At 43.6% G+C, this 27,564-nt stretch overlaps 2 protein-coding genes and 1 pseudogene across 7 annotated transcripts in view; 2 read left to right on the top strand and 1 right to left on the bottom strand.

Annotated features, from left to right (window-relative positions):
* Positions 1-4,021, top strand: part of RNF14 (ring finger protein 14) — a 20,895-nt gene extending 16,874 nt beyond the window's left edge. For all 5 annotated transcript variants that reach the window (XM_037739894.1, XM_037739895.1, XM_017532271.2 and 2 more), the window contains one exon: positions 1,794-4,021. In XM_037739894.1, coding sequence (XP_037595822.1) covers positions 1,794-1,851 — 58 coding nt within the window. In that variant the 3' untranslated portion in view covers positions 1,852-4,021. The remainder of the gene's footprint in view (positions 1-1,793) is intronic.
* Positions 4,022-5,725: 1,704 nt separating this feature from the next.
* Positions 5,726-6,555, top strand: LOC108307091 (annotated as a pseudogene).
* A 7,808-nt stretch (positions 6,556-14,363) lies between these two features.
* GNPDA1 (glucosamine-6-phosphate deaminase 1) lies at positions 14,364-26,836 on the bottom strand. Of its 2 annotated transcripts, XM_017532276.2 has the most exons (7): positions 26,747-26,836; positions 25,699-25,828; positions 22,064-22,165; positions 20,161-20,343; positions 18,960-19,144; positions 17,098-17,272; positions 14,364-15,809 (listed from the first exon to the last, which is right to left on the bottom strand). In XM_017532276.2, exons 2-7 carry the CDS (start codon positions 25,820-25,822, stop codon positions 15,709-15,711), a joined length of 870 nt encoding a protein of 289 aa, XP_017387765.1. In that variant the 5' UTR covers positions 25,823-25,828; positions 26,747-26,836; the 3' UTR covers positions 14,364-15,708. The 2 variants fall into 2 exon arrangements, with proteins under 2 accessions (XP_017387765.1, XP_037595824.1); XM_037739896.1 differs by lacking the exon at positions 25,699-25,828 and having other exon boundaries at positions 26,747-26,814.
* Positions 26,837-27,564: the final 728 nt, after the last annotated feature.

Here is a 27,564-nt window from a genome sequence, read left to right on the forward strand (position 1 = left end):
GCGGTGAGCCAAGATCGCGCCATTGCACTCAAGCCTGGGAAACAAGAGCAAAACTCCGTCATAAAAAAAAAAAAAAAAAAAAAAAAGAGAAATTGAAGAAACAACTCCTGCCATGAACTATTGGAAATCGAGCATTGGAAATTGCATAAATTGTAGGTAACATAAGGAAAGGAAGACAAATTGATAGCTACAAAACATTCTACAAATGGAGGGTACAAGAACCATGAAGATAGAATGGAGTGATGAACATGTAATATTAATAATAGTGTCTTAAAAGAGTTCAGTTGCTTCTAAATTGCCTGACTTCCCCAGTCTTGGCTTATTCTATGTATTGTGTACACCGAGTATTATCAGTTTTGTGATACTCATCCCCCATTATTGTTTATCCTTGGTCCTGGAGAGTTTGTCTGGATTCTAAAAGGACTGTTTTGTTAGTTTTAATTTGGAAAGGAGAGATTTATTTTTCATAAAGAGTTGCAGCCTGCAAGGTGGCCATTCTGACAGGTTGGGAAGCATAGCCTTCAGCCAGAAGCTAGAAACAGACACTTTAAGGGTGGGAAGAGGAAGACAGGGATTTATGCCCTACAAGATAGCCAGATGTACATATTCAATAAGCTATAGAAGGAGTAATGAATATGTATGAAAGGAGAAACATGCCGCATGTGCAGTTGAGCTTCATTCCCCTTCAGGGGACCCATGTTCAAAAAATGATGGCATTGGCCGGGAGCGGTGGCTCACGCCTATAATCCCAGCACTTTGGGAGGCTGAGGTGGGCAGATCGCCTGAGGTCAGGAGTTCGAGACCAGCTTGACCAACATGGAGAAACCTCATCTCTACTAAAAATACAAAATTAGCCAGGCATGGTGGCACATGCCTGTAATCCCAGCTACTCAGGAGGCGGGAGAATTGCTTGAACCTGGGAGGCAGAGATTGCAGTGAGCCACGATTGCGCCATTGCACTCCAGCCTGGGCAACAAGAGTGAAACTCCATCTCAAAAAAAGAAAAAAGGTGGCATAAGCATGATCTGTGGGGGAGTTCTCTGACATGAAAAGGTGAAGCAGAGAACAGGAAAACCTCAGTACACATCCTCCATAGACTGGCTAGAACCGCTGTATTAGCAGGAAGAACTGCTGCTCCTTTTTTTGTTCCAAATCTGTAGAAGGGAGGGACAGCAATCAGGCCATTGGTTGATATCAGCTGTGGAGCAAATCTTCCCAAAGGGTTGGTTTGTTTAACCCTTAAGAAAGAAAACCTAATGGTGGTCAGTGAGGGAGGGGGCTATGACCAGGTATATCTGGCCTCCCATTTTCAAGATTACTCTGGGGTCCCCTTGGCCAGGAAAGGGTCTGTTCAGTTGGTTGTGGGACTTATATTTCATTTTTATTTCTCATTTTCCCCCTTTTGGCTGAGATTTGCCAGAGAAAGCATTGATGGTCAAACTTATTTTGTCCCATATCGTTGCTGGAGTGGTGTGGCAAACCTCCCTGCCTCAATCCAGGCCCTCAGTGGGACTGCTGTGGCCAAAAGACTTACAGCCAATTAAATTTCCAGGCCAGATGGGAATGGAGCTGGGCAGGCACTCATCCACCCTAAAAGGGCTGTTCTTAACCAACTTTAGGGTAGATTGTTCAGAGGGGCCCAGATTTCAGCCCTCCTCAGTGGAATGATTAAAGGAGAAGAAAAGATGTACAGAAATGTTATAAGAGTACAGAAAATATTTTTGAGAGAAGGAGAGGCAATTTATATTGTTTCATTCAAGTGTTTTAAAATGTACCTTTCTTTATGCTTCCAGGCTGTTTTATGCTGTGGATGTTGCTGACGATATTTGGGAAGATGAGATTGAAGACTAGTTAACTACTGCTTCAGATATGGAAGTGGATTGGTTTTCCCTAATCTTTTGTCAAGTACACAAAGTAACTTTGCAGGATATTTAGGATACTATTCATTCATTCTTCCTATGTAGAAGTTATGGAAGAACAAGGTTTATATTTTCATGTGGTACTACTGAAGAAGGTGCATTCATACATTTTTAATGTAAGTTGAGAAAAATTATAAGCCAAAGGTTCAGAAAATGAAACTACAGAATATTATAATGTTCCCAAAGCTCTGAATAGTTAAAAATTAAATATTTATTTTCTTCCCCAAGCCTTAGGTAAGGAGAAGAGGGGTCAAGAGTTAAACTTAGAGACCCTTTGTCTCTGAGAAGCATCCTTCTAAGACATTCTGTTGGAGCTCCCTCAGTACTACTCCTTACAACTGGGGTGGGTAGAAGCCTTATGAAAATTATACTGAGAACCTGATCTCATTTAATCTACTCCATGTTAATCACATTCCTACCAATCTAAATTTCTGCCAAGTCAGTTCTCTTTAGAGGAAGTCCTTTACTCTGAAAATGACTGGATGGTCCAGTGTCATTTTGATCTTCTTTTCAGAATGGAAATTTATAATAATTTAAAAATATGTTTTAATACCACAAACACTGTGGGGCACTTGATATTTATTAGTAGTGTATATGGTCTACTGGTTTCAGGCCAAATCTAGAATTTAGTGATAACTGGCTCAGAAGAATTTTAGTTCTATTCAACTTTCCTGGGTGTTAGAGCCTAGATTCAAAATGACTTGTCTTTGCTACTTGTGTTCCACATTCTCCCTCATTACCTTTTCCCTACCTTCTGTTTGTAAGGACAATTTTAATATTCCAGAAGCACATGTTTTTGTTTCTTCTGCTGGAATAGGAGAAAGCTTAATATATTCCCAAGCTGAATGTTCTTGAATTATCTGCATTTACCACTGTACATGCGTATAATGACAGTATAACCTGTCTATACCACTGTAGTTCCAGTCCTAACTTTCTGGATTACTTTTAAAGATCTTCTCTAACAATCTATGGGAATTTGGCTTCATACTCTTTTTTTGCAGCAGCAGTGTTTGGGGTGATAATTTTGAATTGATACCTGTTCCTTTTTCTGGGTTTTGTTGGCTTTTTGAAAAATTGTCTTTTCTTATCGTTGGTGAGTGGCTAGGTAGCAAAGTAAAATTTTTTGGAAAAGAGGACAGAAAAATTGAACTGTAGCTTGACAATGTATTCTTTTTTTCCTACTTTGTCATTGAAAATTGAGCAATCACTTTTAACTGTTTTAGGTATGTGTGTCCAGAGTGAGCAAAGACTATGTTTTTGGATTGTCAAAGAGGATGCTTAATCTTAAAAATAAAAATAAATTTTAAGATTATCTTATAATTAGAACAGAGTTGCTGCTATTTGTTCTGTCACCAAGGCAACTAATCACATTTTAAAATTGTTCGGCATATTACATATTCTTAAGAAAAAGGTCACAGAATAGCATGTCTTTTACCTGGGCTTGTGACTGAGCTTAGGTTTTAGGGCCCATATTTTGTTTAAACCAGATAGTTTATGGTCTTCCATTCAGGACATTTTGTATAAAAATTGAGGTTAATTTAAAGAATAAATTGAAGATAAGAAATTAAAATGATTTGTTCTACAATATATACCTGAGAAGAGTGATTTCTGTGATCAAAGAGGAATTTAATTAAGATTTATTCAGAAAGAGCTACTCAGAAGCTCTATAGTTCGTGAGCTACTTGTTATTTTCTAGAGATCATTTTATTTTAAGCTGTTGTACGTTGTTGATGATGCCATGGAAGTAGGAAAGAAGCCTTTATAATATAGTTTTATGAAAGAAATGAAAGGCTTTTTTCCCATTTATGATAGTAAAAATACAACACAGGTGTCTGGTGTTTAGTCTCAAAAATTTGGTCACCTTAGTGATTCTCTCTTAGGTGCAAAGTCTTTATAACTCAATTTTAACAAAGAAAACAGGGCTTGTATTTTTGAAGCATGAGTTATGAGCTAATTTTAAGATGGTATAGTTTTGGTAGAGTACTTTTGTCTTAGTAAAATAAAAGATTTGGGTAACTCCCCAAATGCCTTGTAAAACAATTGGGTTTGTAGAAGGTTGCTGTGTCAGCAAAATATATGATAGAATAAAGAGTTTTGTACCTGCTTTAATTTCATGAAAGTCTTTTTTACCAGTGAGCTGAGATTTGCCATAAATTAGTATGAACCTCATGGGTCTTTTTTCTTTTGAGACAGGGCCTCTCTCTGTCACCCAGGCTGGAGTACAATAGTGTAATCATAGCTCACTGCAGCCTTGCTCTCCTGGTCTGAAGCAATCCTCTCACTTCAGCCTCCTGAGCAGCTGGGACTACAGGCACGTGCTACCACACCCAGCTACTTTGTTTGTTTGTTTGTTTTTTGTTTTAATGTTTAGTAGAAAAGAAGTCTCGCAAAAAAAAAAAAAAAACAAAAAAAAGAAGTCTCGCTATATTACCCAGGCTGATCTTAAACTCCTGAGTTCAAGTGATCCTCTGCCTTTGCCTGCCAAAGTGCTGGGATTACAGGCATGAGTCATGGTGCCTAGGCTCCTGGGTGTTTTGTGGGGGAGTTTGAAGAGTCAATGTCTCTTCATTTTTATGTAAAAAGTTTGGGTCTAGAGCTGATAAATGAAAATAAGCTACCAAGTAACTTTTTTTTTTTAAAGTCAAAATAGAAGCTCTGTGACATTTTAAGCTTGCGATCGAACTAACTTAAGGATCTGCCTCTGTCAATTGAGATGCATCTTGTTTCATCCATCTTTCTTTTAGTTTTAATTTTTATTAAGCTACCCTATTAACCATCTTTTTTATAAAAGACACTGTATTTTAGAATATAGATTTGCAGAAAAATTGCAAAGATTGTACAGCGTTCCCATGTACCCCATACTTGGTTTTCCTTATTAACATATTAGTGTGGCACATTTATCACATTAATGAAGCAGTATTGCTATTATTGAGTTCATACTTTTTTCGGATTTTCTTAGTTTTACCTAATGTCCTTTTTCTGTTCCAGGATCCCTTCTAGGATACCACATTATTAGATTTAGTCATTGTGTTCCCTTAGACCCCACTCAGCTGTCACAGTTTCTCATCTGTTTTTATTTTTATATAAACATTCATTAGACCTTGGTATAGCTGCATTGGGCAGGAGCCCAAAAAACTTTTAAAGACAGATAACTTAATCCTAGCAGGCTTAGCAAATCAATGATTTCTTTTTGACTGAGATCTTCTGTAGCTTTAAATTGGTTACTTCTCAGGATGTTCCAGTGCTGTATATGCAGTTTTAGGCTGTTCACCTGTTCTGGTAATTTTTCTGCTCAGCTTCTTGAGAAACATTAAACACTGAGCAAGTTGATCAAGTCAGGAAGTCAGCTGGACCCATTAGACTGTGCACTGGTGTGAGAATTAGCTTGCCATCTTGGCTAAATCCCAAAGCTTGTTGAGTAGATGTATTCCTTCCTGTTGACCTGTGGAGGAGCTGGTGAAGGTAAGAAAGGCTGAGAATCAGAAGAAGCCATATTCCCAGACAGACTTTTGGTGGTGTCAGCAGTCTTTTTTTTTTTTTTTTTTTTTTTTTTTTTTTTTTTTTTTTTTTTTTTTTTTTTTTTGAGACAGAGTCTTACTCTGTCACCTAGGCTGGAGTGCAATGGCATGATCTTGGCTCACTACAACCTCTGCCTCCCAGGTTCAAGAGATACTCCTGCCTCAGCCTCCTGAGTAACTGGGATTACAGGTGCCCTCCACTGCACTCAGCAAATTTCTTTTTTTTTTGTATGGGGTTTCACCATGTTGGCCAGGCTAGTTTCGAACTCCTGACTTCAAGTCATCCACCCGCCTTGGCCTCCCAAAGTGCTAGGATTAGAGGTGTGAGCCACCATGCCTGGCCCAAAGTCATTTGCCCAAAGTCTTCTTTTTTAGTCGTAGACAGTTCTAATTTACATTAGTAATCTCTTAATGTACTTAGTATTTATTTTTTCTGTCAAGAGTAATGAGAGTTAATTAGAGGAGATAATAATAAAGTTATTCATGTGGCTGTCTGCTTTGAAAGGGAATTTCAGAATTTTGACTGGAGTTTGGAACTCCCACCTAGTGTTAACTTTGCCAGCAGGTGGCAGAAGTTCCCATGTTATAAAAATATAGTCACTGGTGGTCTTGCCACGGTGCGCCAGAGCACAGTCTGAGTCTGAGGCAGAGGGACTCATGGCAAGACAGGCGTTTAGAGAGTTTCTTCTACTCTTTGACCGAGTATTGGTTGAAAAGAGTGCTGCTGAAACTGTAACCCACAGGAGACATCCTTCCAGAAAAATCTCAAGGAGAAGTGTTGCAAGCAACAGTAGTTGCTGTTGGATCGGGTTCTAAAGGAAAGGGTGGAGAGATTCAACCAGTTACCATCAAAGTTGGAGATAAAGTTCTTCTCCAAGAATGTGGAGGCGCCAAAGTAGTTCTAGATGACAAGGATTATTTCCGATTTAGAGATGGTGACATTCTTGGAAAGTATATAGACTGAAATAAGTCACTATTGAAATGGCGTCAACATGAAGCTACCCATTCCACTGAAGTTCTGAAATCTTTCATCATGTAAATAATTTCCATATCTCTCTTTTATAAAAACTAATGATAACTGATGAAAAAATATATAGTCACTGGTTAAGACAGGTAAGAGTATGTTGTTTTGTTTTAGAAGTAGATGTAACTTCTGGTATTTAAATTTTTCTCATATTTCAGTATAGTCTGTTTTATACTATAGTAGACAGAATGGTATCTAACAATGCTAGCAAGGCAGGAAGAGCAGTATTATCTGAAATTTTTAAATACTTAAAAGTGTACATGAACCACAGTTGACATGCAGTTGTTACATAGCAGAGTGTCATTCCTGATAGTGGCACTTACCTTCAGCCACCAAAGTAGGGAAATGAAGTTGTATATGAAATTCCTAAGTAGGACCTAGGAATTTTAACATCATGGTCCCCTTTGATGCTGGTAAGAGGAGCCAGCCTGCTCCCCAAACCTTATCTTAACTAAAAAAAATCAGGCCAGACTGAGTGTGGTCAGAAATCTGGCTATGGGAGCTTTAGGGGTATTCTTAACAAATGTTGATGGTAATAATCAACTTTCAGCACCCATCGTGTAGACTGTACAGTTTCTCAGGTTGTCTGAAGATTTACCACTCCAAGGATTCCCACATTTTTCCGAGCCAGAGGATGCTTTGGAGAAGATTGTGTACACTGGAAACTTAGGGAGATTTGATGCTGAAGTTGCTAAGTACAAAGTCAACATAGTCACTTCTTTACCTTGCTTGTATCTCTTTTTCCCTTCATTATAAAAATGAAAAAAAGAAAAACAACTAAACTTACACTAATACAACATAAATACATGTAAATTTTAAAAGCAATTGTGGGTCTTACCCTCAATCTCATTCTACTTTTTGCAACCTATAGTATTGCCTAGAATAACTCACTTATTTAACAAATATTGATGGAATACCCTGCAATGGGCCTTACTCTTTTTCAAGGTGGTGAGAATGTAGCAGTAAATAAAACAGACATAATCTCCCTGCCCGTGGAACTTAAATTCTGACAGAAGGAAAGAGACACTAAGTAAATTATCTGATTCATCAGAAGATAAGTGCCATGGGGCCGTGCGCAGTGGCTCATGCCTGTAGTCCTAGTGCTTTGGGAGGCTGAAGTGAGAGGATCGCCTGAAGCCAGGAGTTTTGAGACCAGTCTGGGCAACAAAGCAAGACCCTGTCTTTTAAAGAAACAAAACAAAACAAAACAAAAACCTAAAAATTAGCTGGCTGCAGTGGTATGTGCCTGTAGTCCCAGCTGACCCTCAGGATGCTAAGGCAGGAGGATTTCTTGAGCTCAGGCAGTCAAGGCTGGCAGTGAGCCTTGATCACACCACTGCACTCTAGCCTGAATGACAAAGCAAGACCTTTGTCTCAAAAAAAAAAAAAAAAAAAAGTCATAGAAGTTGGGGAGAAGAAATACAGAGTTAGGGGAGGCAGGGCAATGTTGGAATCTATTTATAGAGAAGACTCCATTAAGATAGCACTTGAACAAAGGCTGGGCAGTGTGAAATTGAACCTTCTGGACACCTGGGAGGAGAGAGTTCCAGGCAGAGACAGCATGGGCAAAGCCCTTGGGATATGAGCATGTAAGCGGGCTCTAGGAACAGTGTGGTAGCCAGTCAGGGCTGAAGCAAACCAAGGAAGAGTGAGAGATGGGATATGAGCAGGTGGTGCTGTAGACTATACAGAGCCTTGTGTGAACTTTGGCTGCCACTCTGAGATGGGGGGCATTGAGCAGAGGAGTGATAGGGTCTGGCTTGTGTCTTAGGTGAATGGTGAGCAAAGGTGGAAAGAAACCAATTAGGAGGCCATTTACAGTGGCTCAGGCGAAAAGTGCAGTTGGCTTTTACCAGGGTGCCAGAAGTTAAAATCTTGAGAATTGATTAGATTCTGTACTTATCTCGAAGGTAAAACTAATAGGAGTTGTTGATAGGCTTGATGTATAATGTGAGAAAATAATGCATCAGGGTTGATTTCTAGGTATTTTTGAGCAGTTGAGATGAGAAACCTGTAGGTAGCACAGGTTTGTGGCTGAATATCAGGAATCTGGTTGTGGACAGGTAAATTTGAGATGCCTGGTAGTTATCCCAGGGGAGATGACAGATAGGCAGCAGGATATTCTAGTCCAGAGTTGAAGGGAGCGACTCAGGCTGGAGATAGAATTGTGGGAGTCAACATGTAAATGGTATTCAAAGCCATGAGACGAGATGAGATCACTAAGGGAGTGAGTTACATGTAGAGAAAGGCCCAAGGACTGAGTATTGGTCACTCCAGATGCTAAGAGGTCAAAGAGATGAGGAAGAACCAGCAAAGACAGACAGTGGCCAGTAAGGTAAGAAAACCAGCCGTGTGTGGTGTCTTGGAAACCAAGTCAAGTTTAAGGGAAGGAGTAATCAGCTGTGTCATACACCGCAAAAAGGTCAAGTACTGTGAGCTGTAACAATTGTAGCAGTCAGTATTGAGGTCCCTGGGACTTTGACAAGTGCTGTATCATTGGAGGGCAGTTGCAAATCTGGAATGTGTTTGAGAAAGAATGGGGTGTCCTCATAATAAGAAAAAGGCTGAGAAAACTGATAAACAGCTTTTTTTACATCTTTCAGAGAATTGAGGTCACAGGGCAAATCTTCACTGCAAAAACAAGCAGGAAAATAGATTGGCTCACCTAAGGCAGAAGCTGCTGGAGCCAGTGATTGAGATCTAAACAAATGGCTGTGAGCTAAGTGTGGACTAACTAGCTTGAGAATTCAAAACCAGGAGCTAGTCTAAGGGGACCCCACACTTTGGTGGATTTTACCTCAAGGACACCCACTGGGTTCTTCTGTAAAGATGACAGGAAAATTCCCTTGTGCTTTGGACACAGGAAGGGGAAAGTAACCATTTTGAAATACATCCAGGAAGAAAGTAGCCCCAGAGCTTCTGTTCTCCATGGCAGAGAACGGTTTTCTCAGGGAAAACTACTTGCAGGAGCCTTCTCTAGCCTAGGAGAAAGGCAGATGGATGTCTCAACCTGCCTCTAGCCTTCCTGTCTCACATAAGAGGAAAACAAGGTTCCACTAAAAAAAGAAAAGACAGATGTAATCATAAGAGTATGCAGTGCTTCTCCTCACCAATACGATACCTTCAGTAGGGCTCCAGGGTAACAGTGGATTCCAACAGAGAAAGCTGCAAGACACAGACTCTATTTTAATAAGGAATTTCTAGGGAAACCCAAAGACAACAGGGAAGACAAGGACACTGAGGAAAATCAGAGTCTCTAGCACCCACAGCAAACATTAAACGCAGCCTGTTAGCCAGATAAACACACAACTTACATTAAAGGCCTATTTACCTCAGTTCTTGTTACCTAATACATCATGTCTGGCTTTAGTAAAAAAGTACAAAACATGCTAAAAGGGAAAAAGAGACAAAGCAAGCATCAGAGCCAGACTCAGATATGGTAGGGATTTGGGAGTTATCAGACTAGGAATTTAAAATAACTGATTAATGTGCCAAGTCTCTAATAGAAAAAGTGAAATACATAACAGAATAGTCAGGTAATACAAGCAAGAGATGGAAACTTAGAATCCAAAAGAAACGCTAGAAATAAAACATTGAAACGGAGATGAATACTTTTGATGGGCTCATAAGACTGAACACTGCCACAGAGAATCAGTGAGCTTGAAGATACGTCAATAGAAAGTGCCCACATTGAAACTGAAAATTTTCAAAAAGGAATGGAAAGTTTTTTGAAAACAGAATATCCAAGAACTGTTGGATAATTTTTTAAAGTGTAGGTTGGATGCAGTGCTTGTACCTGGAATCCCAGCACTTTGGGAGGCTGAGGCAGGCGATTGCTTGAGGCCAGGAGTTAGAGGCCAGCCTGGGCAACATGGCGAAACCCAGTCTCTACAAAACACACACACACACACTAGCCAGGCATGGTGGCACACACCTGTAATCCCAGCTACTGAGGAGGCTGAGGTGGGAGGATCGCTTGAGCCTGGGAGGCAGAGGTTGCAGTGAGCCGAGATGATGCCACTGCACTCCAGCCTGGGCAACAAGAGTGCGAGCTTGTCTCAAAAGAAAAGGAAAGGAAAGAAGGAAAGAAAGGAAAGAAGAAAGAAAAGCATAGCTCTGCATAATAAGAATATGGTACTTCCCCCTTACCCACAGTTTCACTTTCTATGGTCAACTGTAGTCCAAAAATAGGTAAGTGCAATACAATAAAATTTTGAGAGAGGGAGAGAGACAACACTCACATAACTTATTACAGTGGTATTCTTATAATTCTGTTTCATTTCTGTTAATCTCTTACTGTGCCTAGTTTATAGATTAAACTTTAGCATAGTCACATGTATATAGAAAAAAACTGTATCAGGTTCAGTACTGTTCACATTTCAGATTCACTGGGGATTCTGGAACATATACCTTGTGGATGAAAGGGGACTACCATACCAGAAGGAGAAGAGAGAATAGAAGAGGGAGAGATTAAAGTTAGAGCATGGGTAACTCCAGAAACTGCTCTAAAGGAGATCAGAGAAATGAGGATATAGCTGAGAGGGCAAATGAGGTAGAGTTTTGTTTTTAAATCTTGTCTTGAATGCTGTAGGAGTGGTCCAGGAGAGGACAATTTGATGCTGTAGGTGAGAGATGGAGTGTTGTCAGAGCAACATCTTCAAGGAGGCAAAAGAGGACGGGATCTTATATGCAAGCAGAGGGCTCAGCCAAGGAGCAGGTAACAGGAAGACAGCAGAGTGTGAGAGCAGGGCTGGCTTGTGGGTGTGTGATGGTGGGAACTCATGGACATTCTTTTCTGATTGCTTTTGTTTTCGAGGTCATCGGCTGAGAGGAAAACTGGGGTAGAGGGGTTAGAGGTTTGGGACCTTACAAATTAGTCTTTGAGGAGACTAAAGGGACTAGTATGATTGTTAATGTAGCATGACTGCCAGCTGGTGGTAATGGCTCCCCTGGGGTCCAAATTACTATGTTCTGTTTTGCCTGCCCATTACTGCATAACTCAAAATCCTTTCACATTGTATCTTACTGGAAATGGATGTGTTTCACTAGCATCTCATCACAGTAAGGATTTTGGTTCCCAGGAAAGAAGCATCAAATTTGCCAAGTTAGATCTCCTCAGTAGGCCATTTGGCTCATCCATTATATAATATGCTATGATTTCCCCTGGTTGTTGTGTACAATCACTACTCGGGGACAACTACCAGGCTTACGGTTCAACGAATACCAGTGCCTTCTAGATCCCAAGGCACTGCTATAGGAGCAGAATAGAGCAGTATTTAACACCTACCTTCATGGAGCTTATATTTAGGGGGAAACAAAATACATGTCTGGTGGTAAAAGGTTCTGAGAAAACAGCACACGGCAAGGATACAAACTTGGGGGTTGCAGCTTTATGTTGGAGGGTCAGGGAAGAGTTATCTGATAAATGACATTAGAGGCAAGCCCTGAAGGACGGAAAGAGTGGAAGAGTAGGCCATCGGGGGAATGGTGGGCCAGGCTCTTGTGTTCACCTCTACTTTATAAACAGACTAATGGAGGAAGGCAGCACCCACTGATGTCAACACTGCCACTTTTTACTAAATATAATAAAACTTTAAACACATTCTGTCCACTCTTCCTGAAATACAATTCTGTGTGCACTTAATGTTACCTTTTCCCTTTCTTATCAAACTTGCTGTTTTACAAATTCAACTTGATCCAGTCAGCTGTATTTAATATTTCCTTTTTGATCAAATTGTGAAAATGGTAAGTGGGAACCCATTTAACTGGCTGTTTTGTCCTCTCAAAACTGCCTCATTTTTGAGGCACAAACTGACATTTTTGTTTTGTTTTATTTCATCCCCAGACTTACTGGGACAAGCCCCAGATATATATATATATATTTTTTTTTTAGACAAAGTCTTGCTCTGTAGCCCAGGCTGGAGTGCAGTGGCATGATCTCAGCTCACTGCAACCTCCACCTCCACGTCCTTCCACTCTTTCTCCTGCCTCAGCCTCGCAAGTAGCTGGGATTACAGGCACATGCCACTGCACCCAGCTAATTTTTTGTATTTTTAGTAGAGATGGCATTTCACCATCTTGGCTAGGCTGGTCTTGAACTCCTGACCTCAGGTGATGTGCCTGCCTCGGCCTCCCAAAGTGTTAGGATTACAGCCACCGTGCCTGACCAGCTCCAGACATTTTTGAAAGCACCCTTATTTCCAGTAACAAAATATTCCAGGCCCACTCTGATCCCTGCCCTAAAACATATGATTAGCTCCTGTCCAAGGAGCCCTGGTATTAGATGCCCAAGCTGACCCAGGGGTATATATCCCACTTGAATACATAAGCACTGGTTGTAGCAGGACAGTGCTGTTGAGCAACCAAGAAAATACAGACTTGGGAAAGACATCAGATCTAAGATCTCAAGTTCATACAGAGATATCCAGTTTAGTTGTCATTCACTAAATCCTTTTTTGTTTAATTTTAATATAGTTAATTTCTTTTCTATAACATACTTAAAATTTAAACCTTTCTTGATTGGATAAACAAAACGTATGCCCACAAAATGGAATACTATACAGCAATAAAAAGGAATGAACTACTGCTGTGTGTTATATGAACCTGAAAAAGGTTATGCTTAGTGAAAAAAGCCAGACACAAAAGATGTCATCTCACATGATTCCATTTATGTGAAATGACCAGAAAAGGTAAATCTATGGACACAAAGCAGACCAGTAATTGCCTGGGACTGGGGTTAGGAGTAGGGAGCTTTGGGGAATGATAGAAATGGATTGTGGTGCTGGGCATGGTGGCTCACACCTGTAATCCCAGGACTTTGGGAGGCCGAGGCAGGCAGATCATTTTGGGCCAGGAATTCAAGACCAGCCTGGTCAACATGGTGAAATCCCATCTCTGCTAAAAATACAAAAATTAGCTGGATGTGCTGGTGCACACCTGTAATCCCAGCTACTGGGGAGGCTGAGGCAGGAGAATCACTTGAACCCAGGAGGCAGAAGTTGCAGTGAGCTGAGATTGCACCACTGCACTCCAGCCTGGGAGACCACAGTGAGACTTTAGGGTCTCAAAAAAAAAAAAAAAGGATTGTGGTAAGGAGGTACACAATTCCATAAATATAAAAATCATTGGATTTATATTTAAATGTTAACTATCAGCATGTAAATAATATCTCAAAATTGGTGGGTTTTTTTTTTTGAGATGGGGTCTTGTTCTGTTGTCTAGAGCTGGGGTGCATTCTTGAACTTCTGGGCCTAAGCAATCCTCTCACCTCAGCCTCCTGAGTGGCTGAGACTACAGGCATGCACCAGCATGCTTGTCTAATTTTTTTTTTAATTTTGTAGAGACAGGGTCTTGTTATGCTGCCCAGGCTGGTTTTGAGCTCCTGATCTCAGGTGATCCTCCTGCTTTGGCCTCCCAATGTATTGGGATTATAGGTGTGAGCCACTATACCCAGCCTCGAAATTGTTAAAAAATTAAACCCTTCTTCCAACTTCTATATCTACCTCCTTAATTGGCTATATTGACCTAAGATATTTCATCATATTAAAAAAAAAACCCTAAATGTATTTTTCCATACTTTGCAATTTTTTATCCCTCATCACAAATCTGCCTTAGTCTTTTAACAGCTGTATCCTCATCTGGATCTCAGGTGCAGCCAGACATGACCATTTATTTCTCATCTGTTCATTCCTACCCTTTTTCATATAGATGCTTCATTTTCATAAAATCTCTTATTTTTACTCTGATGACTGAAGAAGAGATCAACAGATGACTGTTCTGCTTGTGACCTTCCTGCAAGCTCTTGTGAGGACTGAGTGTGAGGCTTTGCTAACCAGCTCTTTCTAAAATATATAAATAGCCCAGAGAGTCTTCTAAATTTGGGGCTCAAATCCACAAATGACATGTTATTTGAAAATACTGGATTTAATAGAAAATATCACATTGTAAACAAATCCATTGATCCATGAACTTAAAACAGAATGACAGCACAATCACGTAGAAAAGCTAAAGACAAAACACAGGTACCAAACATAGCCCTTAGGCCTGAGCCAGGCTCTCAAAGTTCTTTCCCAGAAGCAGAGGCAGCGGTAGCTTCAAATAGGCACAAAAACAGCAAGGAGGAGGCAGCATCCACTCCATGAAGGCCTAAGAGAATGAAAGGAAGCCAGGGCAACAGACCACCTTGGGATCCAGGGAGAAGGATAAATGGGCAGAAGATCAGACCACACCATGTGAATCTGAGCAGAACTATTTTAAGTGGGGAAACAATACTAGAAGCATTTGGTGTGTTTTCCCGGCACTCACTTCCTAGGGAAGCCTGAGAATGGGACACTCAGGAGCTGTGACTAAACTCACACTTAAGCCGCCTGCCCAGACAGTCCCCTTGGCTGAACACAACACTGAAATTGTGGCAGTGTCTGTTGCCCCAGTGGACCGCCTATCTACTAATGAGCATATAAAACAGGAGCCACAGTGAGGCCTTTCACGAAAACAGGGCTCTGGGGGGAAAAGGGCTTCCACCTTCCTCCTTTTGGTGCTGAAGAGTCCCTGGGGGAGAGAAGTTTGACGTGGCTGGGCCCCTTGAAGCTCTGGGTTTATCAGTAGAAGCCACCTCTTTGGCCCCACCTACCCAAATCCTCCCCCAAGTACTCCAGTTCAGAGAAGAGCTGTGAAACTGGAAAACAACTAGAGGAAGGAAGGAAGGGGTCGTTTTCTTTCCATTGCACTTTTTACGGACCAGAGAGACTGCTTCCTTGCACTTTAGATATTGAGAGTTTGTGCCTTAACCTGGAACAATGGTTCTCAACCAAGGAGCAGGCCTGTGCAAGAGGGACTCTCCAGACTCTTCAAAGAGGTTGTGTCCAATATACACAAGCCCCTAATTCCCTCCCGCTTGAAAATCAGTGCATGTAAGGAGAGAAATTCCTGACAGGAGTGTGTCGTACATGTGAACCGTTGCTGAAGCAGAACAAAAAGCTTAAAACTCCCAACCTGGATTTGGCAGACATCAAAATGATGGAATACATTTTTCAGAGATTTTTTTTTTGATTAAGTTACAAACAAATAATTCTCCCTATAGCTAAACTCCATGACTAGGCTCCCAGCCTCATAGCCAAGAACAATAAGTTCACCCACTTATCTGGAGTAACCATGCTAGATTAAAGAAATAGAATTCTTTCTTCTAAAGACAATTTCCAGAAAGACCTGCCTTTCCCTACGGGTATCTGACACTCGGTCCCAGCATAGGCTAATCACTGTATGGTTTCTTAGAAGATTGGCTTTTCTCAGTTTCTTTCTCTTTGATACTGTACAAGGGGTCCACCAACTTGTTATGAACAAGCATTAAACCTACAAAAAATTAAAAACAAAAAGTAGTTAATTCAGGCAGTGGCAAGAGTTCCTCTATCAATCATAACATCCAGGAGCTCTCAAATTTTGTCTTAGAGCTGACACGTCTCTCTTTTCTCTATGATAAATGATAAACACCCTAAAAGTATGAAAAGAGTTATTCACAGTGAGTGCTATATTCATGGAACTTTTATAAATTCAATCACTATGGGAGTTGACTATTTAAAGGTTAGTCTTTTCAGCAAAGAACAAATTACTAATTGACCTGCTTGTGTAAAGGAGGATATTCATGTTTGCCTAAAGCAGCATGCATCCTTTTAAAGTAAAAGAAGGATGGCGGTGGCTCATGCCTGTAATCCCAGCACTTTGGGAGGCCGAGGCGGGTGGATCACGAGGTCAAGAGATCGAGACCATCCTGGTCAACATGGTGAAACCCCGTCTCTACTAAAAATACAAAAAATCAGCTGGGCATGGTGGTGCGTGCCTGTAATCCCAGCTACTCGGGAGGCTGAGGCAGGAGAATTGCCTGAACCCAGGAGGCGGAGGTTGCGGTGAGCCGAGATCGGGCCATTGCACTCCAGCCTGGGTAACAAGAGTGAAACTCTGTCTCAAAAAAAAAAATAAATAAAGTAAAAGAAGGGCCGGGCATGGTGGCTCACGCCTGTAATCCCAGCACTTTGGTAGGCCTAGGCGGGTGGATCACCTGAGGTCAGGAGTTGGAGACCAGCCTGGGCTACATGGCAAAACCACGTATCTACTAAAAATATAAAAATTAGCCAGGTATGGTGGTGGGCACCTGTAATCCCAGCTACTTGGGAGGCTGAGGCAAGGAGAATCACTTGAACCTGGGGGTTGGAGGTTGCACTGAGCCGAGATCACACCACTGCATTCCAGCCCGAACGACAGAACAAGACCCTGTCTCAAAAAAATAAGTAAAAGAAAGGAAGATCCTCCTGATAATTCAGTGCCTCACCTAGAGGGGAATGGCTGTATAAGATTTGAAAAGAGAAAACCTGAGGCTCAATGACACTGCGAGGTCACCACATAGTCCTTGGACCACACGCTACATTTTCTTTCCTCCTTCTCAGAGCAAACAGATCTCCAGAAATGGATCTTTGCAGTCACAGGAGGAAGAGAAATGACTGTGTAGTGTGATGCAGTCAAGTTGGATATTTATTAAGATTACAATTGTCAATTAAAATGACCAGAGGATCAAAGCTGGATCTCCTTCTCACTCTTAGCACACCCTGAGCTTGACCACCTGCTCCTGGACCCACACCTCCCTCACCTTTGAAATACTTGACAGTCTTCACTTTCAGCTCCAAGGTGGCATCCTCGTCACACACAAACACAGTGCGGGGATGCTGCTGGAAGGCAGACACGGTCCACATATGGTTCACTCCCTCCTCGATGGCCTTGTACAGAGCAAATGCCTTGTGAGCACCTGTGATGAGGATCATCACCTGGGGATCAGAAAACAAGTCCATGATGAAGGGGAGCAGTCCATATACCCCAGGTAGTTGTAAGGATGATAGTTTTTCATATCACATTGTAAGTGGTTACCACGCAACATACTTTTGCTCAGTGATCCCTGTGCTTTATCAAACAAATAACCCGAGGCAGGCAGCATCATTATCCCCATGTTATATGGTAAGAAAATGGAGCCCCAGGGCGTTAAGTAACTTGGCCAGGGTCATTTATGACCCCAAAGTCCATGTTCCTGACCACCACATGACAGTGCCTCTAGGTATCTTTGATGATGACTGTGAAGGTGCCCTGCAAACAGACATGCCATGCCCAGGCCTGTTACGTCATCAGCTGGGTAACTTTCCACAAACACAGTTTGTGAAAGAGGGCTGCCAACCTGCACCATCAGCAAGGGCACTTTGCAAGCAATGATGGGAGTTATCTGTGGGGCCTCTAAGGCTGAATCCCAGAAAGGCTGCCCCATAATCTGGTCACTTTCAGTTCACAGCATTAAACCTATGAACTAATGTGACTTGGGGTGATGGTTTTGTTTAGACATAATAAAACAAAGGCACAGTCTCCACTTAACAGTTAAAATATCAAGAATGTAAATGATCTTAAAGAACTCAGCTCTATTCAAGGGCAGGAAAAGAGAAAAAAAACCTCAATTCTATAGATTTCCTTTCATTTTAATTCACATGTGCCACAGAGTTGTGAACAGGATTTGCTGTTCATTCCTTAAAAGATTAGAATGCAGAAGCATAGAGGGAATGTGACTATTTCTTCTCGACCCTTCAGCAACCCAGAACTCTTTTTAGAAAAAAGAATTTCCTGATTTCCAGCCCCAGGCCCTTTCCCACATCAAGATGCCCTCACAATAAGGACGGCCCTCAACCCATTTCCAAGCTGCAAGGCCAAAAACAGCAAGTAAACATCTAAACCCCATGTACTGATTGAAGTTACCTAAAAGAAATCTGGGTGCCATCACTCATTTCACAAAAGTTCACTTTAAATGGATTTTTTCACTGATTTAGATGCTTGTTTATTGACTTGGGCAAAGAAATGTAAATCTAACCTGTCTTAGCTGCTTCCTACTGAATACACGTCAGAAAGGAAGAGAAAATGCTTCTAAAGTTCTCATGAAAGAAAGGAAATTAGAACCACAAAAAATTCAAATTCAAATGATAGCCAATTTTTTAGGGGAAAAACTAAATTCAGCTTAAAACACTTACATTTTAATCACACATCCCACATTTATTAATCTCTGAGCATGGGCCTAGAAGCACAGGCATCCCTGGTGTCCAAACAGTGACCTCTACCAACTACAAGGAACCAGGAACCCCCTTTCTCCACACCTGGTCAGGTACAAAATTCATACTCCAACATTAGGGATGCTGGCTTCCTCTCTGCCTGTGAAAAGCATGAAAGGGGCCCGAGGCCAGAGAGCCTGGTGTCCCAGGCAGTCAGCTAATGGCACCAAAAAAGTGCTCAAGGGATTCACTTCACACTGGGAATAATGATGTCTTCCAAAGAGGCAAGAGGAACAGTGAGTAACAGGGCAGGAAGGATTTTAGCCTTATTTATCATGTCTTCATCTTTAATATGTAGGTGGTACCAGTATAGTTAACAAGAGAAAGACAAGTCCACCCCAGTGCAAGGCTGGTGGGGCCCTTGCACCCTTACCTCTCTAGCATCCATGACAGTGCCCACCCCCACCGTCAAGGCCATGGTGGGCACCTTGGCGAGTTCTCCATCAAAGAACCTGGCGTTGGCCAGGATGGTGTCCATGGCCAGCGTCTTCACACGGGTCCTGGACACCAGACTGGAGCCTGGCTCGTTGAAGGCAATGTGTCCATCAGGGCCGATGCCTACAGGGAGAGAGCCAGCGCAGCCCTGTGAGTCCCAGGGATCCGAGATTTCAAGCATGGACAATCTCTCCTTCCCTAACTAGGGTCTGAAAAAAAACCATTGAAAACTGTGTCACCTTTCTCATTTGCAGCCCTGGGCAGGTACACCTTAAACATGTGATCTGTCCCCCTCCCTACCATTTCTTTCTCTTTGCCGTACTGTCTCAGAGGAGACCCTCCCCACCATTTCTATCTGAAGCACACACAGACGTTGTTAACTTGCTATCGACCTCAAAAAGCTGAGGAAGAAGCACTCCAAACAGCTTCTGCCTCCCCAGATTTTTAGAAAAGTGTACCTTCTCCGTCTCTTCTGCCTATAGTTAGAGTGTCCTGCTTCTGGGATAGAGGTACAGTGAATAAAACACCAGAGAACCTGGATAGGTTCTAATATCTCAGAGAATGAGAGCTCCTGCCCCCTTCCTCCCCACTCTTCTAGATAAGAGTAATCTCTAGAGCAATAAAAGGCAGTTCAATGTTACCCCTCATGGGTAACTCCAGAGGTGGCAACAAATGGACACACAGAAGGGCAGCCCAGAGGAGGAACCAGGGCACAAATTGGAGAGGCAGACACCCGCTCCTGCCTGCAGACCTTGAGTGAGTCACCTAACTTCTCTGGGGTTCAACTGGCTATCTATAGGGGCTGTACGGAGCCTCTGGAACTACGTGAGTTTGTGATGTTAAATGTTTAGAGAAGTTCCAGGACTGATCCATAAAACCTTAAGACTGGGGAGTAGACAGAAACTCAGAGTCCAGACTCAAACCTCTCAGTTTACAGATAAGGCATCAAACTGCAGAAAGAGATCCCCAAGAAAACACAGTTCCTGAGTAACTGAGCCAGGCAGGGCGCATTTCTCCCACCTCTGTCTCTACAGTCACCAGCACACCCAGAGGAAGCTGTCTGGTGACAGGCATGGTGTCTTGTCCTTCTTCCCACGAGTCTGGCCCTGGACATGTGTGCTACAGGGTGTCAAGCGCACCTCCAACAAATAGCTCGATCCCGCCTGCAGCCTTGATCTTCTCTTCAAAGGCATCACATTCTGCCTGTAGGTCGACTGCATTCCCATCCAGAATGTGGGTGTTTTCTGGGTGGATGTCAATGTGCTTGAAGAAGTTGTTCCACATGAAGGAGTGGTAACTCTCTGGGTGGTCTCGAGGAAGGCCTGTTGGGCCATGGGACACTCAGTCAAGCCTAGGCCAAGCCAAAGCCCCCCTCCTAAGGAGGATGCCAGGACACCATACTGACCTATAGAGATACTCCCAGGGGTCTGCCCATCTGGGAGCCTTGGGCACCAGCCTTCTGACCCCTAGCCACTCGGGACAGGCTGAGCCAGTATCCGTAAGTGTCCACCCACCCAGTGCCACCATCTGTGGCCACAGGGCTGGGCCAGAGTAACTGCACACCAGAGGCCTGGGAAATCCCCACATTCTGATCTGCTTTTCATAAGGCAATGACCATAGACTAGAGGCTGGGGACACTCTGGCCACCTGGGGTAGGGCTGGGCGCATCTTAGAAAGCAAGCAAGCACACCCCTCACCCTGTGCCTCTCACCCCACCATCCACTCCCAGTTCCACCCGCTCAGCCTGAATAAATTCCAGCTTGAACACCAGGTGGTTAGAGAGAACTATCTCCGGGCTTCCCCCAAATCAACTTTTTTTTAGCCAGGAAAAAAAAAATGTTTAATGTTAAGCATTAAGAATATGTCAAATCAGCCTTAAAAAGGAAGGAAGTTTTGACACACGCCACAACAATGGATGAAGCTTGTGGACTTTATACTAGGTGAAACAAGCCAGTCAAAAAGGCAAATACTTTATAATTCCAGTTATATACTCTAGTGTGATTCTAGAGTAGTCAGATTCATGGAAACAGACATTAAAATGGTGGTTTCCGGTGGCTGGTGAAGGGGGAAATGAGAAGTTGTTGTTTCATGGGTATAGAGCCTGGGTTTTACAAGACGAAAAGAGTTCTGGAAATTGGTTGCACAACAATGTGAATGGACTTAACACTACTGAACTGTACACAGAAAGGTGGTTTAGATGGTAAATGTCATGTTACATGTATTTTACCACATTTTTTTTTTTTTTTTTTTTGAGACAGAGTCTTGCTTTGTTGCCCAGGTTGGAGTGCAGTGGCGCGATATCGGCTCACTGCAACCTCTGCCTCCCAGGCTCAAACCATTCTCCTGCCTCAGCCTCCTAAGTAGATGAGACTACAGGCACGTGCCACCATGCTCTGCTAGTTTTTGTATTTTTAGTAGACACGGGGTTTCACCATGTTGGTCAGACTGGTCTCAAACTCCTGAGCTCATGATCCGCCCGCCTTAGCCTCTCAAAGTGGCAGAATTTTTTTTTTTTTTAAAGGATGTTTAAAGTGAAGCTATTACAAAATGACTCGGGGAAGGTGAAGTGATAGAAGACCAAGATATAGCTTTTCAGCAGCAGGAAGGACACCAATCTCAGGTCCCCTCCAAGTATACCTGGTAGAAAGGTGAGCCGGAGGCTGCACACTGGAGAGAATGCCCAGACACGAATCCCAGGGGAAACACCCCAGCCGGGATCCCACTTGCAATCATTTGTTCCAGAAAGAAATGGCATGGAGTTGGGGAGCCGGCAGAGAAGGAGATACTCTAATATTTATTAAGTATTTGTTATGTATAAGAAACTTCCACATCTATTATAATATCATTTAATGCTGACAACCCGTGAGGTCAGCTTTATTAGCCCCATTTTATAGCTGAGTAAACCGAGAGATTTAAGTATTGATAATTGAGCCTATCACCAAATGTTACTGGCTCCCTGATTCCTCTTCAGGGCTGGGCCAATGAGAGGAGCATCATGAGTCTCCTAGAATCAGGAAAGATCCTTGAAACAGAAAGACTCACCCACATACTCATCCATGTTGAAGGTCTTCACATACTTAAAGGACAGGTCCCCATTCTTATAGTATTCAATCAGCTTCTTGTAGCAGCCAAGTGGGGTACTCCCTGGAAGAGAGGCCACAGCCATGAAAGCCCCTCGCACCCCCAGTCTGGTATACAGGAATGAATCAGGGCTGCTTACAGGGAGACTCTGTTAGATCTGAAGTCCTACCCACTACTCCAATCCAAACTGCCATCCATCCATTAATTGCTTGTTTAATGCCTATTTCACCACTAGACTGTAAGCTCCAGGAGGGCAGGGCTGTGTCTGCCTTGATCACTGCTGAATCCCCAGTGCCCAGCACACTGACGACTGAAATCACTCTGATCTGTACCTGAGTAAATGTCAGACTTAATTACTGACATGATACTCCCTAAACAAGTACTATGTGCAAGGCACAGGGCCATGTGATAAGGACACAGGGAGCAAAAGACAGTAGCTACTCTAAAAGAACTCACTGCTTAGGAGTAGAACACAAAGCAGGAACATCAGTTGTGATGGGGTAAAGCACAGGCTCACCCAGTGCTTCAGGGTTCAAGGAAGACTTCCCTGAGGAGCAGTGAAGCCCTAGTTGACTCTCATTAAAAAGTCAATGTCATGGCTGGGTGCGGTGGCTCACACCTGTAATCCCAACACTTTGGGAGGCTGAGGTGAGTGGATCACTTGTGGTCAGAAGTTCAAGACCAGCCTGGACAACACGGTGAAACCCGGTCTCTACTAAAAATACAAAAACTAGCTGGGCATGGTGGCATGCGCCTGTAATCCCAGCTACTCCTTGGGAGGCTGAGGCACAAAAATCACTTGAACTTGGAAGGCGGAGGTTGCAGTGAGCCGAGATCACACCATTGCACTCCAGCCTGGGCAACAGAGCCAGATTCCATCTCGAGAAAAAAAAAAAAGTCAATGTCATAAAAACACACGCATAATAAAAGGCAGGAAGACACTGTATATTAAAAGACTAAAGATGTATGAACCCTGACTGGACACTGGATTAAATTTTTAAAAACCAACCTATAAAAGATAAATGTGAACAACTGAGAAAAAATTGTGAACATAGTTTGCATATGAGATGATGGCCCGATTTTTCATTTTCTTAGGTATGATGGTGTCATGGTGTAGGAGAATGTCCGTGTTGTCAGGATTTATGTGCTGAAGGATTTAGAAAGAAGTATCGGGATGTCTGGAACTTACTTTCACGTGGTTCAGAAAAAAACCTTGTGTGTGTGTAGATAAAGAACAAGGGCCAGAGAAAGGTCAAAGTAAATGTGGCAAAATGGGAACTGGTGAATGTAGGTGAATGGTATTGACCTGTTTTTACAACTTTTTTGAATATTTGAAATTTTGCAAAATAAAAAGATGAAAAGAAAAAAAAATCTAGATCATGTCATGTCACTCCTCTTTTCAAAACCCAATAGCTTCTCATTTCACTCTCAGCAACACCAGACCTTCTAAGGCTCCACAGAACCTGGCCCCCGGCTGACAGCCTCCCTGCCACCATCCAACACTGCAGAGCCCCAACCCCGCTGACACACTCCCTATCCTTTCCTGCTTCATGTTTCTCCTTTCCTCTTATCACCATCTAGCAGGCTCTATATTTTGCTGATTGTTTATCTGTCTTTCCCATTATAATTTAAGCTTCAGAAGGCAGAAGTTTATATCCTTTTTGTTCATTGCTATATCCTCACAACCTAGAAGAGCTTTGCACACAGAGGGTATTCAATAAATACCTGCTGAGTGAATGGCAGCTCTCCAGAGCCCACCCAAAATAATCAGTTGGTCCATGTGACTAGGCCGTAGCTATGCCTGAGCCACGTGGCTTCCTCTTTCCTGCCATTTTCCAAACCTCTAGCCTTCCCAACAATTTTCTGAGCTTTCCAATATCTAGCCAATAAACTCCTTTTCTGCTTAATTTAGCTGGAGTTGGTTTCTGTGGATTCCAACCAGAACCCTGACAGGTGCCACATCTAACAGAAGGAATGTTCCAAGGAACCCGTGTGGAAATGCTGTCCTGCTGGTTCCCGAAGGACAGGCAGGGAGAGGCCAGGTCTTGGAGGGCCTTGAATGCCACTTGAAGAGCTTGGATCTGACTCTGCAATGAGGGAACTAAGGAACAGTTTCAGAAGGCCAGACTCTGACCCATACAGAGGTTGAGTCTCCCCACAGTCAGGGGACAGGATGTTAGCACAGCCTCCAGAGGGCCTGAGACATTGGTGGTTTCACAGGCACAGATGGATACCACTCCCACAAACTTCCAGTGCAGAGCTCAGCAAGCTTTGGTCCACAGGTCAAATCTAGCCTGCGGCCTATATATATATATATATATATATTTTTTTTTTTTTTTTTTTTTTTTTTTTTTTTTTTTTTTTAGACAGAGTCTTGCTCTGTCACCCAAGCTGGAGTGCAGTGGCACGATCTCCGCTCACTGCAGCCTCCACCTCCCAGGTTCAAGGGATTCTCCTGCCTCAGCCTCCCTAGTAGCCGGGATAACAGGTACACGCCACCATGGCTGGCTAGTTTTCGCACTTTTAGTAGAGATGGGGCTTCACCATGTTGGTCAGGCCAAACTTCAGTGTCCATAAAGTTTTATTGACATACAACCATACTCATTCATTTATATGTTGTCTTTTCTTTTTTTGAGACAGGGTCTCACTCTGTCAACCAGGTTGGAGTACTGTGACACAATCATGGCTCACTGCAGCTTCAATCTACCGGCTCAAGCGATCCTCCTACGTCAGCCTCCCAAGTAGCTGGGACTACAGGTGAGCACCACCACACCAGGCTAATTATAGCTGCTTTCAAACAACAAAAGAGTTAAGTAGTTGCAACAGAGTCTGTATGGCTAGTGAAGTCTAAAGTATTTACTATTGGCCATTTACAAAAAAAGTTTGGATTGCAAGGAAGACAAAAAAAAAAAAGAAGAAGTCTGAAGATCCCCCCCAACACACACACACACACACATACACACACACACACACACAGTCTCTCCCTCTCTCTCTAATGGATGCGTCATTTAGGGCCACTAGGGCAAACCCACTCATCTTTGAAAGAAATAATCAGGACATTTGTCTTGAGGAGCTGGGGTCAAAATATCTTTCTAAAAAAGCCACATGTTGATTTTTTCCAAAAGAAATCAGGGCTGTTTTTTACTTAGGACCTGTGTTTAATTAAGTCTTACAGAAAATTATCTAAGTGACTATCTTCTCAATTCTCCCAAGGATGGTAGTTAGCTAGTACCCCTCTAGATGCAGAGAAGAGAAATTAATTCATTACATAAGATGAATGCCTTAGGGTATCAGACTTAATTCTATTAAGAAACCCTGGTAAACAAGGCTGACTTAGGATGTAGCCTAAAAATCAAGTTCTTCCTGCCTAACCAAGATCGTTTCTGCTCCGGGATTCTGCAGGAATAGGCAGCGACTAAACCAACTCATAAGAGAAGCGGGGTCCTTTGTAAATGGAAGGGGTAGGGAGGTGCTCTCTCAGCACCAGTACCCCAGAGGCCCCATGAAGTCCCTTGGCTGAGTGAGCCTATGTACCTGGCCCCTGTTGCCTACTCTCTCCACCCCATCCACGGCACCCCCTCCATCCAAGAACACACCAGTGGGGAGCCCCAGGGTGAAATACTTCTCTGGCCCTGGGTTAAACTGGATGATGCGGTTCCTGATGTATTTAGCCGCCCACTCGCTGGCCTGAGAATAGTGGTCCAGGATGATAAGCTTCATATTGTCCTGCAGCGGGGGCAAGGGGATGACAGAAAGGAATCAATGGGAAGGGGCAGAGAAAGGGACAGAGGTGTCAGGAGAAGCCTTTCTCACCCAGCAACAATCCTGACTTTCTATTCCCAGAACTAAGAGGCTGGGCCAGGCGCCTCCACCACCCACAACCCACCAGGAGGCGCCACTGGGGGCAGACCTAGGTTCTAATCTCAGCTCCTTCACTTACCAACTGCAGGACCTCGGTCAAAGGACCTAAGTTCTCTCTGAGACGTTTCCTCCTATGTAAAAATGGGGACAACAGTACCTACTTCACAGATTTCACGACGGGGAATATGAAATGAGAGAATGCATGTAAATCACCTAGTATTTACTATGTTGGCTGTTACCATCCAGACAGATGCTCGGCTCGGCAGCCCCGCCTCCCCAACCGCTGCGGGTACGGGAGCGGGATACTCTACCCCTCCCCGCCCCTACCCCGCGACTCTTCCTCTAGAAGTAGCGAGGTCACGGGATCGATCGTGCTGGGCCACTAGAACCGGTGGGGCAATGAGCTCTGCCTGGGGAGCTGCGTGGTGTCTCAGGACGAGTGGAAGGGTGTTCCCACTGGCCCGGCTTGCTTTGCCAACCTCTCTGGGTCCTCAGTTTCCTCCAAGCACAAGAGGGAAAAGGTAATCGCTCCGAAGGAGGACGTTTTGCTCCCCCAGCACTGCGGTCAGTGGGAGTGGGGAGGCACTAGGCGAAGGTAGCCCGTGCGGCCGTCGGTGGGGTACAGCGTGTCCCTCACCCCGATTACTACCCCATCGCCCCTCCAATCCCGCCTGGAAAATGGGTGAGAGAGGCTCCCCGGGGTCCCGGGTGCCGGAGGGCTGGGGCAGCGCTCCGCGCTTCCGCCCGCGAGGAAGGTCCCCGCCAGCCCCGCTCCCCACTTACGCGGACGCCTCCCGCGACGGCTGCAGCGACTGCGCTGGCGGCCCGGCCCCGCGCGGGTCACGTGGCGGCGGGTCACGCGGCGCCGCGCGCGCCGCCTGTCGGGCTGACTCAGCGGGGCCGCAGCTGCCGGGACTGACTCTGCCCAGTGAGGGGCCCCGGCCACTGCAGTCCCACCTCGGCCCCTGGACCCGGCTGGCCCTGGAACAGACCCTAAAAAAACACACTTTCCCTTGGGAGGCCGGGGTTCGAGCCTGTGTGTGTGTGCGTGTGAGTGTGTGTGTGTGTGCAAGAAGAGGGACAATTGGGGGGTGCCGGGTTGCCCCCAGGACAGCCCCCTGGACCTTGGGGCTGGGGCCAGGGATTTTTAGTGCAGGGGTTGAGCTGGGGCAGGCAAAGTAGAATCGCTTCCTCAGCCTCCCAGGGTTGGGCCTGGCTCTGCTTTCAGTTTCTTATTTGTTTAGATGCTATTTACCCAGGTATTAAAACTTTTGTTTAAAATACAGTTGGACTTTTTAAGGTCCTTTTTTCAAAGATCAAACTTGGCAGCATTATATGATGGAGAAAAAGGCAGGCCCCTGGTTTCCCCAACGCCCCACACCAAGATAACCATTGCTTATAGTTTAGAGTACATTCTGAATTGCTTTCTATGAATATGCTTACACTGTTGTTTTACATAAATGGGAACACATACATATGAGGCTTGTATATACCGAGGGTCAGATATTTCACCTGCATTATTTCACTTAATCCTTATTCAACTCCAGTGAAGTAGGTTTGCCATTACTTTTTTTTTTTTTTTTTTTTTTTTTTTTTTTTTT

This window comes from Cebus imitator, unplaced genomic scaffold (genome assembly GCF_001604975.1).
Source record: "Cebus imitator isolate Cc_AM_T3 unplaced genomic scaffold, Cebus_imitator-1.0 Scaffold76, whole genome shotgun sequence".
Classification (NCBI taxonomy): Eukaryota; Metazoa; Chordata; class Mammalia; order Primates; family Cebidae; genus Cebus; species Cebus imitator.